The 13,030-nt window shown below is 53.2% G+C and overlaps 3 protein-coding genes across 6 annotated transcripts; 2 read left to right on the forward strand and 1 right to left on the reverse strand.

Moving 5' to 3' along the window:
* Positions 1-321: 321 nt before the first annotated feature.
* On the reverse strand, positions 322-5,271 carry TEX45 (testis expressed 45). Its single transcript, XM_030033690.2, has 8 exons — positions 4,737-5,271; positions 4,110-4,213; positions 3,830-3,924; positions 3,623-3,738; positions 3,156-3,274; positions 2,755-2,956; positions 1,705-1,793; positions 322-1,160 (listed from the first exon to the last, which is right to left on the reverse strand). The coding sequence occupies exons 1-8, from the start codon at positions 5,269-5,271 to the stop codon at positions 972-974; spliced, it is 1,449 nt and encodes a 482-aa protein (XP_029889550.1). The 3' UTR covers positions 322-971.
* On the forward strand, positions 5,255-9,739 carry PEX11G (peroxisomal biogenesis factor 11 gamma). Of its 4 annotated transcripts, none has more exons than XM_030033695.2 (6): positions 5,255-5,476; positions 5,555-5,743; positions 5,829-6,007; positions 6,209-6,259; positions 6,383-6,526; positions 9,619-9,739. In XM_030033695.2, coding segments are annotated over exons 1-6 (771 nt in total). In that variant the 5' UTR covers positions 5,255-5,269; the 3' UTR covers positions 9,620-9,739. The 4 variants fall into 4 exon arrangements, with proteins under 4 accessions (XP_029889555.2, XP_029889556.2, XP_040983747.1 ...); XM_030033696.2 differs by lacking the exon at positions 9,619-9,739 and adding an exon at positions 8,352-8,438; XM_041127813.1 differs by lacking the exon at positions 9,619-9,739 and adding an exon at positions 6,796-7,515.
* LOC115349409 (ectoderm-neural cortex protein 1-like) lies at positions 9,634-13,007 on the forward strand. The gene is made up of 2 exons (XM_030033691.2): positions 9,634-11,430; positions 12,407-13,007. The coding sequence occupies exon 1, from the start codon at positions 9,634-9,636 to the stop codon at positions 11,401-11,403; it is 1,770 nt and encodes a 589-aa protein (XP_029889551.1). The 3' UTR covers positions 11,404-11,430; positions 12,407-13,007.
* Positions 13,008-13,030: the final 23 nt, after the last annotated feature.

The raw sequence follows: 13,030 nt of genomic DNA on the forward strand, positions 1-13,030 counted from the left end.
GATGCAGCTGAGGTGTTTAAATCGAGGTGTTTGCAACGTACCGGCGTAAGATACTGACGTGAGGTACCTGTGTGCTTTCACAAGACTTGAGTATGCGGCTTCTTTGAAGTATGCGTGGAGCAAAGACTGTCCCTTTCCTGAGGGATGTAGGGTCAAATCCCAAGAGGAAAGCACAGGGGGCTCGTGGACGCAGCCACTGCTCACACACAAACTGCAGGACCTGGAAATGGTTTAGTAACCCCTGCTCAAATGCTTTGGTGCTGGCTCACAGCACATGTGAATCAAGCCCATCCGCATCAAAAGGCTGAGAAGAGCTTGTGAAGTGGCAGCTGTGACAAGGCAGCAGCTAACCCTGCTCACTCGTCCCCCCAAGGGAGGGGGCTGACCGGCCCACACCAATTCCTCTCTAAAATATCTATAGCCCAAACAGAGTTAGTGCAAACTCAGCATTCAGGAAACCCACGTGAGTTATCAACTCAACAAAAATACATGGCTCACCTCTAGGAAAACAGCCCACTCATCATAAGCTGCAGAGAGCTACCTCTCTGCCCTACTGTTCACTGACCTTTGGTTTCAGGCCTTGACACCAAAATCCAAACAGATAATGAGGGAATATTCCAGCCCACACACAGCCCTGACAGTGCCTCTCACTTTGCTTCTGATCTCTTGCCCTTTCTCTGAGCTTCCCTCTACCCCACCTGCTTCCTCCTGCCCCACTGCCTGCCTAGAGGCACTCCGTGGGTCTCGCAATCCAGAAAGATGTGTCACCCATGCCTTTGGGCTAATCTCCCGGTGTTTATTCTTGCCGTCACAACACCAGCTTGTGTCCTCATTCAGTTTGAGAAATAAATGTTCCCTGTAAACACACACACAGGCCAAGAGCAGGGCACCAGGATGGCTAACAGGTAACGCGGCGTGTAGGCAGTCCACAGTGCAGGAAGTTCTGGGCGGTCACTGAAGAAGGTAGAACATCATGGTGCGAAGAGCACCTTCCTCCGGGGACAGTATTCTCTCAGGGTCCCCAGGGGGACGCAGCTCACTTGGGAGCTTGCTTTTTGGATTTCTGCTGGGCCTCTGGACTTGGGCGTGAACTCATCTTTCTGCTCAGTCCTGAAGAGGTCCTTTGCCCTCCAGGGTAGCCCCAGGTGTGAGTATTTGATCTGAGAAGAGAGAAAAGCTTTCAGCACACAGGGACGGGGCTGGGGAAGAGGCAGGTGGTAACATGGAACCTGGCAGCCCCTTACATCTGAGCCCCCTGTTGCTACCTGGGGGGTCACCTCCCCGGGCAGCTGCAGTCTGTGCCTGCCTGCATCCTCTCTCTCTGGCAGATGCACAGCCTTCTCTGCTGGTGGTGCAAAGAGACGTTTACCCTGGCTGGACGCCTCTAGCCATGCCAATTTTCCTCCTCTGACCCTCTGTGGGGGACCAGAATCACCTTCCACCTCCCTCCAACGTTTCTTCACTTAGGGATTTGGTTGCCTGTCTTTCCCTTCAAAGATTTTTCTCAGCTACGACTCTGCTCCCCACAGAGCATTTACTTGAGACTGGAGGTAGACAAGATTTGATCCATGGCTGTCCCATCTCAAGTAGGTCAACAGCATACACCAAAACTGATGATGTTAATGGGGAGGCTATAGCTTTGCTTGGTATAATCCCACTTCCCCAAGCTCCCCCATGGTAAATCCAAGCCTATTAAGGCTGTACCTGCTGTAGCATGTCTTCGGAGAGTCGTTGTTTCTGCTGTCTGTGTGGGACCAGCATGGCCTGCATGGTTGTGACAGAACTTTCACCTGCTGACAGATGGAATTGAAAGAAAAAGTAAATTCAACCCAGTAAATTAGGAAGCAATGTCAGAAAAGCTTTGCAGTTTGACTTGCAGTCACAGATCTGCATGCATTTCCATTAATGAGAGGAAAAGACAGGCTTTGCCATCAGCACTTTGCTGAAAACCTTTGCCCAGACAGAAACCAATTCTCAGGGTGAGGAGGTAAATGAAGAAATTCACATGGCAGTTACAGGAATATCACTCCATATGGTAGTTATGGAGCTGCTCCAGAAGTTTGGGGCCAAGGAAAAAATCAATTCAACTGTGATCTGTTCCACATTTAGTAAAACAAATGGCTTAAAAACAGATACACGGCATAAAGGGACCTCTCTCTTAGCTGCAGAGTACTGGCCATCAGAAACAGGAGGTAACGTCAGAGGAGGATTTTCTTAATGCCTTCCATGACCAGCTCTAACCACATCCCTTCCTGAGGTTGCATAAGCAGAGCTTTTGATCGAAATCCTCTCCTTCCTCCCAAATACAAATGCAAAACAACTTCTAAAAACAAATGTAGCAAGGGAGAAAGATCAAGCTGCTGCTTCATATCCCAGAAATCATTCATGTCATCTGAACATGCTAAATGTTGCTGTAGGATGGCAGTGAATGCCTATGGCTGGCACGGGCATCAAAGTGGCTGGTAAGTGAGATGTCATTTGGGGAGGTGAAAGTGCCTGAGATTAGGAGCCGCTGTGAGAACCAGCAGCAGCAGGCATGGGGCTGAGCATGGCTGTCCTGCCTGGCTTTAGGATAACAGTCTCATTTTACTAAAGACATGATGCTGCACCAGTGCCTTCCTGCCATCTCCAGCCCAAGATGTCTGGGCTGCCTCCTTTTCCAGAGCACCAGGCATCGCTGTCCCTTGCACAGAGCTAGGAGAACCTCAGCAGTCTTCATCTGTCACCACGACAGTCTGAGCAATGTGACCTTACTGTGGTAGTTGAAGGGGATATGGCTCTCGCGGTGTCTCTTGCTGTCTGCCATCACCCTCTGGCTCTGGTGGGGTGGCTGATAGTCTGACTGCTGTGTTGTGCTGAAGAAATGGGAGTCTGAACGCTCATCTCCCAAGCAGACGTTGCTTCGATATTTCTGAAGTAGCAAGTCGGGCTTCGGTGTGAAGTTCCACCTGTCAGTCTGCAGAACACAAGAGCTGCTTTAACAGAAACAGGCTGTAGCTGAGAAAGGCACCCTATTGCACATTACACCCTGCACAGCCCAGAGTGGGGAGGGGAGAAGGGACAACAGCATTGGCTTTAGGTACCAGACTAGTGTATGTAAAAGAACAGAAGGTCTCCACCAGAGAAACACCCACACAGCAAAGCTGGGAACAGACCTCTGGGTAGGAGAGCTTTGTGGTAGTAGTTCTTGCCAACGCTCGATTTCTCTCAGGGTCTTCATCACCTCTGGGGATGGATGAAGCGTATTTGTTTGGACGGGCAGTAGTTACAGGCTCTGGCAAAAGCGAGAGTGAAGGATGTCAGAATACACCGGTCTCTGAACAGTTTACAGCTACAGCAGCTTTTCCTCATGCAATAGAGCACAGGAATGAATACAGCTCTTCAACCTGCCAGGGAAGTGGACTGAGGATGAAACAGAGCCTCACAGTGACGACACTGATGCTGAGTACGTAAAAACTATAAAATATTAAAAATACAAAATTATATACATATTATGTGAATGCATTATATCTTTATCTATAATTCTCTCACTAAAACCAAGTGACAAAACCTACGGTTCAGCTCATTATAAACCTCAGTAGTCGTCTGCGCACATTGCCTCTGTGTCACAGACTTACCCTACCTAGACTGTGCACTGGGAAGAGCTCTGACGTCAAGGTGGAGAATCTGGTGCAACCATCCCCCAGCTGCAGGTTTGTGCGGTGGAGCTGGGAGGCAGCATGTTCCTTGTCATAGACTCTGCAAGATATCAGGTATGAGCTGCTTAACTAGCAACGTTCATCAGAAAGAGCAGTTCCTGGGGATGCCCACCAGGTTCTCCTGCTGATACCTGTGTGTCTTCTTCTTTGGGGCACTGTAGGCATGCTTCTGCTCGCTCACAGATCCACTGCTTCTGGGATCCCCAAATTTAATAGGAGACATGCGCTGAAGGGAAGCCAAGAGAGCTACAGAACAGCCACTTAAAGCATAATCCCTTTGTTTCCCCTCTCTGTCTTTCCGTCCATCTGGTTTTCAGTTGCACAGATCCCACCCCTTTCAGGACAGAATTCAACATGGGGATGTGCTGCCCTTTAACTGTGTCTTGGTCCTCCCTAAAATCATGCTGTTACCTTTTCACTTGGCTTTGCAGGTGGACTCCATTCACCCTTAAACTGTGCTTGGTAAGAAGTATGGTAATAGGACTGTCCATCCCCTTTAATAGTGGGAACACATCCTGCCAAACAGCCAGGAGAAATGAAGGGCGTTATTTCTAAAAATGCTCTATTTACCCTTGTGAGGAAATATTAATGATATTGGAGCTGCAATCTCGAGGCAGCTGCTCTTTTAGCATTTTGGTACTACTGAATCTATTTCGTATAATGAAATGGTAAAGCAATTGACACCAGCTTGCAGTAAGGTGAGCCGCAACACTGTGGAACGTGGATGCAGTCCATCAGAACCAATGCAGCTCTGGCATGAAAACTGCAGCATCTGAGGATGCAGCAAGTGTGGAAGACAGCCGGAAAGGCTGCGCAGCAAAAGCTTGGCTGGCGAGTGGCTCTACTTAGTGCTATTAACCTGTCTTATGAGCATCAGATTGATTTACTCAGCTATAAAAAGAGAAAGCAAAATATCCAAATAGTCAGCATGACTCTGAGCCAAGCTACCGACCCCGCCAGGTGCCCAGGAAGCCTGCGCAGCACCGAGGACCGCAGGGAAGGTCTGTTGGGGACAGACCGGTCTGTAAAACAGCTCACCCCTGTGCAAGTGCCGTGGCCTGGCAGCGGGCTGGATCTCATGTGCCGGGTATGAGAAAGTATAGACGGATGGAGGGAGCCTTATTTTCTCCCTGTCTCCACAAGGAATGTTATCCTTCCATTTCTTGGCTGTGGGCAGGGGGGGTCTCTGAAGGGGGGTGTGGGGACAGGGGAAGCTCTCCCTCGTCGCTGAAGAGAGGACGTGGATACGGGGGTCTGCGTGCATGCGGACACACGATTCCGGGGGAACAACCGGGGCCACCGGCTGCAGGGGCTTCTCTGGAAACGCCCGGCGAGTTTCCGAGCAGGTTTCCCCACCGTCACGCCCCGTCGGGCTCAGCACCCACCCGCTGCGGGGCGGCGCGGCCGGGGCCGGCCTGTAAACCCCCCAGAAAGGGGGGAACTGGCTGTGAGAAAATGGCCGACGGGCGCTTCCCGGCGCCCGACGCTCATCCCCCAGCTGAAGGTGGGATGCCTTCAGGAAGGGAAGGCCCGTGAGGGGCTCCGGGATCACCGGCACGGCGCTGGCCGCCATGGCCGAAGAGGCTGGAGGCCGCCGCCGGGCTTCGGTAACCACTAGGCCCCGTCGCCATGGCGACGGTTCCGCCACCTTCCCGGCGAACCCCGCGCCGGCTCCGACCGTGTGTGTGACGTCACATCCCGGAAGCGTTGCTATGGCGGCGGCCGCGCTCAACGGCCTAGTCGCCGTGTTAGAGACCTACCGCGGCCGTGACCGGGTGGTGAGTGACGGAGAGCGGCCCGGCGGGGCCCTGTCCTGCCGGTAACGGCGGGGCCTTCACCGGGCTGTGCCTCCGCAGGTCCGGGCTCTCTGTTATGGCTGTCAGCTGGCGGGCGGAGCGCTGGCCGGGCCGCAGGCCTCGCCATCCAGGCTGCCCGGGAGTCTCTTGGTCGTGTCGGCCCAGCTGAGCGCCTGCCGCACGGCCCTGCGCCTCTTCGACGATTTCGCCATGCTCAGCTACAGCTGCGGTTACGGGCTGGGCCCCAAGGTGAGCGTGGGGGCACGGGGTGCACCGGTAGCCTTCCCGGCCGTGCCGCAGGCGTCAAGGTGTGTCCCCGCCATGCTCCCCGCAGGACGAGGACGGCCTGGTGCGGGGGCTCTCGGTGCTCTGCAACCTGGCCAACCAGCTCTACTACCCCTGTGAGCACGTCGCGTGGGCGGCCGACGCTGGCATCATCCGTGTCGGCTCTCAGAAGTGGTGGACTGTGAGCACGGCGCTCTGGGCCTTCTCCCTGCTCCTGGGTGTCCTGCGGTAAGGCTGGCTGAGGTGCCGCGGTCTGCGGCGGGAAGGAGATGGACAGGGGATGAGCCTTGTTCCCTGTAATCAGGCTAAAATGAAGGACCCTCTCAGCTGCAGAAGGGTGCTCTTCCTCACAGACGCGTTTAATGCTAGAGGAAAAAAAATCATTCCCCTTTGATGCTGTAGGAGAAATAACTCTTGTCTTGTTTTCAGATCCCTGAGAATCTTGTTCCAGTTAAGAAGAAAGCTGAGGCAGCACAAGTGGTATGATTTCCCTCCTTGGCTATACAGCTAATTTAACCCAAATACATCTATTCTCATTTGTGAGCTATCGCTAATTATTATTACATGATGGGCTATCACTAATATTACTTTTGCTTCCAATAGCACATCTTCGCCTCTGAGTCAAAAGGAAATGAAAGCCCAAGTGAAGGCTGAAGTTTTGAGCATCCTCACCGACGTGGCAGATCTCTGCAACGCAATCCACTGGCTGCCTCCGGGATTTCTTTGGGCTGGACGCTTTCCTCCATGGTTAGTAGGTCTCCTGGGGACGATATCTTCCCTGATTGGTATCTACCAAGCATCTAGAGGAGGAAATTCTGAAGCTGTATAAACCATAATTAAGCTTCAGGAGCCCAATTTCTACATGGTAAAAATGCCTTTAGTGAGGCAGGGTGTATTTTAACTTGCTTGGGTGTCGACAACTGTAATTTCACGCATCCTGTAATTGGGATTATGGTCAAGATGTCTATTACAGCGAGGATTGTTTACGGTTAACACTTTTTATTACTCTTCATCAGAGAAATCTTTCAGGCGAATCCTCCGAAAATCAAGAAATCTCCTAGGACTGGTAAAATAGAGGGGGAAAAAAGTCACTTCTATCCTTCCTTCCTCCGTCCCAAAAGATAAATGCAACCCTCCAGTCTTTGCTGTCACTTAAAAGAGCACAAAGTCAGTGTTAAGCGGAGAAGCGGCCACAGTTCTGTCACACAAAACTTCTAAGGGACAGATCCAGTGAGTTTGAGCTCCGGGCTCAGCGCTTGGTGCCTCCTCTGAACCAGGGAAGTGACCCGTATCGTGGAAGTTTCTCCGTCAGAGAGATGTTGGTGTTTGAGCCCAGAGCAGATCCCCCAAGCGCAAACAGGAGCAAGCGGTTATTTGGTTTGTGACGGTTGTGTTTCTTTAGAGGTGAGAGGGGAAAGAAGTAGCAACTGTAAGCAGGGCCTTGCGAAGCTTTTTCTAGTCTGTGTTGCTCATTTAAGGAGAAATACTGGAAGCTGAGACTTGCCGTGTAAAGGAGAAGCAGCACTGAGCCTCCAGCTGTGCCTTTACGGAATGCCACCGGGTGGAGCTCTTCCACCAGGCTCTGGCAGCAGCCAACGGACTTGTTTTTTTTTTTAAAAAAAAAAACAGCACATTTATTAATCACCTTTCAAAGGACCAGTCGAACCAATGCCAAGATGAGTTTTACAGTTATATTTCTAGGTGGTGCCAGTAATAAATGAGACGAACGCTTCAAAGGTGGCCTTGAGTGATCAGTCCTTCTGATAACGGGGCAAATGTTCTTTGTCTGGTTCTAGAAAGCTCCAAACAGTGCCTGGGTGACAGAAAACGTTTGTGCTGCGTTAGCTGCAGCTCCCCATCTGTTACCAGCCTTCCTTCTCCTGAAATAATTCAGAGCACCTGACTAACTGTCACAAAAATGCATCTTTTGAAAACAGTTCTGCTTAGTCTGCGCAGTGCTCGTGCTCCCGGCAACGCAGTACGGCGCACACCGTGTTTCCAGGAGATTTGACCTCTTTTTTTGTTGTTATTGTTGTTGTTTTTGGCACGGACGCAGGAAACTATCTCCTGCCTCTGCTCAAAGAGCAGAGCGAGGTCTTGATACGCTTTATCCTTTGCCCTGTCCTTGCTGTTTTTCTGGACCTTCACCCCGCGAAGTGCCCCAGAGGACGCCTTCCCAACTCTGCTCAGAATTTGGTGTCAGATTTACAGGTTTTGGTACAACTCGGAGTGTGGGCAGGCGTTATCTGGAAGAGACTCTCGTTTTTCCTCTAGTCATGCCGCAGGTCTTGTGCCTGAAGAGGCGGAATACCCGGGTCCTGCTGCTTGGGGACAGCTGTAGCTACTGCCCAGTCCTGTCACCCGCTGCGGTGGCTCCTGCTGCAATTTAGTGTTTTTTTAATAAGAAATTGGATTCCATCTCTTTGTATTCTTAACCCCGTGAAACCATTCCTTCAGAACACGCTCTCCTGCTTAGCGTGGGACAAGGTGTAGCTATAGCGATTTAAGAAAAGCCCAAATACGCACACCTCCAATGCCAAAACTCTAAACCATGCTTTTTATTTTAACGTAGAGAAAGGACGCTGTAAACTGGCCTAAGTGTGTTTGCTTCATCTGCTTCCTTGTTGGGTGATTTTAAATCACACCCAGTGAAGCGCAGGACAAACTGAAATGTGCAAAACCTGGTAATTCGGAAATTCTGAAATCCATATTTTTCTGTGGAGTGCTTTTGGTCCCCACTGACACATAATATTTAAGCACCTATGGTGGCTGCTGCTGCCTGTCCTGGGCAGCACGCTCTCTTTTTTAGCACAAACCCTTGCTGGGCAGACCCCATCCTCCCAAAACCTGCTTTTTTTTATTTTTTTTTTTTTGTGTGTCTTTTTTTCCTTTTTTTTCTGCTGCGGCCATCAGCCCAACTCAGCTCCTGCATTGCCCCGTGCAAGAAAACATTTGCTGAGCAGGGATGGTTTGTTCCGGCCGTGACCTCCCTTTGTCAGCAGCCCGTTAGCAGATGAGCTGCTGATTCCAGCCCAGAGCCCTGGCTCCTGATTTTATGGCCCCTTTGTGGCCGCGGGGGGAGAACACACACACACAACTCCATGATCAAAGCTGCAGCCGGCCTTTATGGGCGTCACGGCTGCCCTACCGTCCCCCTTTTCGGCTGCTAACTCCTGCCTAAGCCTTGCTGCGGCAGGGAGCGGTGAGAGCTGCTCTTGCTGGGGGGGGAGCAGCGCTGCGAGGCGCAGAAATGGAGCTGGGGGGGTGGGAATACGGACACGCTGCCGGCGGGCGGGAAGGGGTTAAAGCGCGGCGCATGCGCACGCCCCGGCCTCGGTTTCCATTCACAAAAGAGCGAGGGGAGGGCGTTGAAGCCGCTGATTGGTTGTTGCGCCGCGCCGGTTGGGGGGAAGGGGGCGGGGCTGACGGTGGGGCGGCCACGCGGCGGCGGCGGCGGGGAGCGGTGGGTGAGTGCGGCGGGACCGGAGAGAGGTGCGGGATGGCGGGGAAGGGTGGGCACCGGTAGCACCGGGGAGCGCATATCGCCCACTCCGTACTACGCAGCGGCCCGGCGGAGCCGTACCCTGCACCGGCGTTCGGTACCGGATCGCCCCGTGCTCCGCTTCGGTCTGCGCTAGGCGAGTACCGCCGCTGCGGGACGCCCCCTCCGAGGTCCCCCTTACCGGTCGGGGACCGTACACCCGTCGCTGGCTTCTCTCTGCGGTCGCCGTCCCGCTGCAGCCCTCCGCCGCGACCCCAGCTGCACCCCCGCCGGTCCCGGTTCCCGGTGACCGCGCTCCCGGCCTTTCCCTGCTGACTCTCCGGTTTTTTCCTTGCAGAGCAGCCTCACCACCATGTCCGTCAGCAGCCACGAGAACCGGAAATCCCGCTCGAGCTCCGGCTCCATGAACATCCACCTTTTCCACAAACCGGGCCACGCCGACAGCCTCCTCACCCACCTCAACCTGCTCCGCAAGCGGCACCTCTTCACCGACGTGGTGCTGCGAGCGGGGAACCAGGCCTTCCACTGCCACCGGGCCGTCCTGGCCTCCTGCAGCCGTTACTTCGACGCTATGTTCAGCGGGGGCCTGAAGGAGAGCAGAGACGCCGAAGTCAACTTCCACGATTCCCTCCACCCCGAGGTGCTGGAGCTGCTGCTGGATTACGCCTACTCGGCCCGGGTGCTGATTAACGAGGAGAACGCGGAGTCCTTGCTGGAGGCTGGGGACATGTTGCAGTTTCAGGATATTCGGGATGCTTCGGCCGACTTTCTGGAGAAGAATCTTTACCCCGGGAATTGCTTGAACATGCTGCTGCTGTCCGATGCCCACTGCTGCGAGCGGCTGCTGGAGCTGTCCTGGAGGATGGCGTTGGCCAACTTCACCTCGCTCTGCAAGACCGAAGACTTCCTCCGCCTGCCCAAAGACAAGCTGCTGGAGCTGGTGGAGAGCGAAGAGCTGGAAGTAGAGGATGAGACGCTGGTCTACGAAGCTGTTATAGGTTGGATCCGGTACGATTTGCCCCGACGCCATGAAGTTCTGCCAGAGTTGCTGCGCTCCGTCCGCCTGGCCCTTCTGCCCGAGTCCTACCTGCGGAAGCAAGTGGCCTGCGAGAAGCTGGTGACCAGCCACAAGCTGGGGGAGGAGATCGTGGCCGACGCCGTACGATGCAAAATGAAGATCCTGCAAAACGACGGCCTGGTGACAGGGTGCTGTGCCCGACCCCGCAAGGTCAGCCAGGCCCTGCTGCTGCTCGGCGGCCAGACCTTCATGTGCGACAAGATTTATATGCTGGATCATAAAACCCGCGAGATCATTCCTCGTGCCGACATCCCAAGCCCTCGTAAAGAGTGCAGTGCCTGCGCCATCGGGTGCAAAGTGTACATCACCGGCGGCAAAGGCTCCGAGAACGGCGCTTCCAAAGACGTCTGGGTTTACGACACCCTCCACGATGAGTGGGCGAAAGCTGCTCCCATGCTGGTGGCGCGGTTTGGCCACGGCTCCGCTGAGCTGGACCACTGTCTGTACGTGGTGGGGGGTCACACGGCAGTGAGCGGCGCCTTCCCGGCCTCTCCCTCCGTCTCTCTCAAGCAAGTCGAACACTACGACCCGCAGCTGGACAAATGGTCCTTGGTGGCCCCTCTCCGAGAAGGCGTAAGCAACGCCGCCGTGGTGGGAGCCAAGATGAAGCTGTTTGTTTTCGGTGGCACCAGCGCCAACCAGGAGAAACTGCCCAAGGTGCAGTGCTTCGATCCCTGCCAGAACCGCTGGACGGTGCCTGCCAGCTGCCCCCAACCCTGGCGGTACACGGCCGCCGCCGTGGTGGGCAGCCACATCATTGTCATCGGAGGGGACACGGAGTTCTCCGCCAGCTCCGCTTACCGCTTCCACAGTGACACCTACCAGTGGTCCAAATTTGGGGACGTCACCGCTAAGCGCATCAGCTGCCGTGCTGTTACGTCGGGTAACAGACTGTACGTGGTGGGGGGCTACTGCGGGGCTCAGCGCTGCAAAACGCTGGACTGTTACGATCCATCATCTGACACCTGGAGCAGCGTCACGACAGTGCCTTATTCCCTCATCCCCACCGCCTTCGTCAGCACCTGGAAGTACCTGTCTGCCTGAGTTACGGTGTGGCGAAGAACCTGGAAGGTAAACAGTTGCGGATCAACCCAGAACTCCTCTATATAACTTTGTGCTGCACAGGGGTTAAACCCCGAGGGGCGGATGCACATGGATCGGGACTGGAGTTGTCCTAGAGAACAGCCTTGTGTGAGCGTCAGCTCCAGAAACGTGCTTCCAGGCTGGTAGTTTGGGATCTAAAACCCTGCAGGAGAGAGAACGTCTCTTTAGGTGCTGAAATGCTGCAGGGAGAAGATTAGTATAAATAACGAGACACTTAACCTGGCATCCTAGCCCTTCCACTGAGTCTTGGCCTATGCAAAGATTTTGGGGAATGCTCTCTGCGAGGAGGATTGGGTGTCATCCCGGGTACAGAAAGCTCGTGGAGTTGAGCGTTATATTAACAGGCAGTCTGTCTGCAGGAGCTGGGATAGACCCTGCGGTGCCATGGGGGACTGGCTGCTGCTTTTAGCACAGCCTCCTCCTCCTGGTGCCACGGTTAATCTGCTAGTGGCACCCAAATGTCTTGTGGGATGTGAGGGCTGTGAGCTGGTGCCAGAACAAGATTATAGCTGGGATTTAGTCCCAGAATGGTTGGTAATTGCATTTGTAAGACAAGCCCCGTCTACATATAAACACAAGGTTTCTCTGCTTCTAATTATTCTCTGGTGTCCCTTTCAAGCCATTTCTTTCCTGCTACACAGTGATTAACTTTTCAAAAATTTGCAACTGGAATTAAACCTTTCTAAAGGCTCTGGGCAGAAAAGATGCCAGTGAATCACAGATCCCTGCAGGCTTTTTCTTTTCCCCTTGCAAGAGATGTACTACCCAAATGAACTTGTTTAATGTAATAAAATATCCTGCGATACCTATAGAAAATTCCTGGACGTAGAGGGAAATACGCAGCAGTCACTCCATGATAACAGCGTTTGAGGTTTTTGAGGCTTGGGGAGTGTTCTCGGGTTTGCTGCACACTGGTTTGACAATACTTTCTTCTGCACTACAGGCCTCACACCTGATTTTGCCAGTGTCTCACTTCACTGAGGATCCAGACAGAAGACACGGGCAGTAGGAACGCCTCCTCCTACCTAGCAAGTCTGTGAACTGGATGCCAGCCCTTGCGTGGATCTCATTAGCATCAGCAGGGCTCACGGCAACACAGCTTTGGCTTTGAACTGCTTCTGTAAATCCCCTTCGTTCAGACCAGGCAGGGGACAAGCACGGAGGGACCTCCTCGGACTGGCAGCTTGTGCTGTCCCTTGAGACGGCAAAAGGTTTCCAAGTTTTCTCCTAACTCGTGTGGTCTCAGAGCAGGAACCAGAGGAATATTTTTTACTTCTTTCTTTGAATATTTTGTTTTAAGTGATATTTACTAGAAAGGACAAAGGAAGCTTCTAAGTAACTGGCAGCAGGCTCTGGACTGTGCTGCTGTGACTTGGAATGCAGGCAGCACCAGAGGCAGTTGCCTGAAATGTCTTAACATGTGACAGTACTTTGCCCATGGGCTGGTTCTGTACTACCTTTTTTTTTTTTTTTTTTTTTATACAGCAGTTGTGTGTGTTTATTACTCAGCCTGGAGCTGCTTCAATAAATCTGAATAAAATCCATTGTGTCCCTTGCCTGCTCTGTA

The sequence above is a fragment of the Aquila chrysaetos genome, chromosome 12 (genome assembly GCF_900496995.4).
Source record: "Aquila chrysaetos chrysaetos chromosome 12, bAquChr1.4, whole genome shotgun sequence".
NCBI classification, from domain to species: domain Eukaryota; kingdom Metazoa; phylum Chordata; class Aves; order Accipitriformes; family Accipitridae; genus Aquila; species Aquila chrysaetos.

Bases quoted from the DNA above. Each gene is read 5' to 3' on its own strand.
- PEX11G (XM_030033697.2), top strand. From the start codon at position 5,270: ATGGCCGAAGAGGCTGGAGGCCGCCGCCGGGCTTCGGTAACCACTAGG. The intron at 5,744-5,828 runs GTGAGCGTGGGG...TGCTCCCCGCAG, and splicing joins GTTACGGGCTGGGCCCCAAG to GACGAGGACGGCCTGGTGCG. The intron at 6,008-6,208 runs GTAAGGCTGGCT...TCTTGTTTTCAG, and splicing joins CTGCTCCTGGGTGTCCTGCG to ATCCCTGAGAATCTTGTTCC.
- LOC115349409 (XM_030033691.2), top strand. From the start codon at position 9,634: ATGTCCGTCAGCAGCCACGAGAACCGGAAATCCCGCTCGAGCTCCGGC.
- TEX45 (XM_030033690.2), bottom strand. From the start codon at position 5,271: ATGGCGGCCAGCGCCGTGCCGGTGATCCCGGAGCCCCTCACGGGCCTT. The intron at 3,275-3,622 runs GTAGGGTAAGTC...CGCTTTTGCCAG, and splicing joins CTTCCCAGTGCACAGTCTAG to AGCCTGTAACTACTGCCCGT. The intron at 1,161-1,704 runs GTACAGCCTTAA...CTCTCTTCTCAG, and splicing joins CCGAAGACATGCTACAGCAG to ATCAAATACTCACACCTGGG.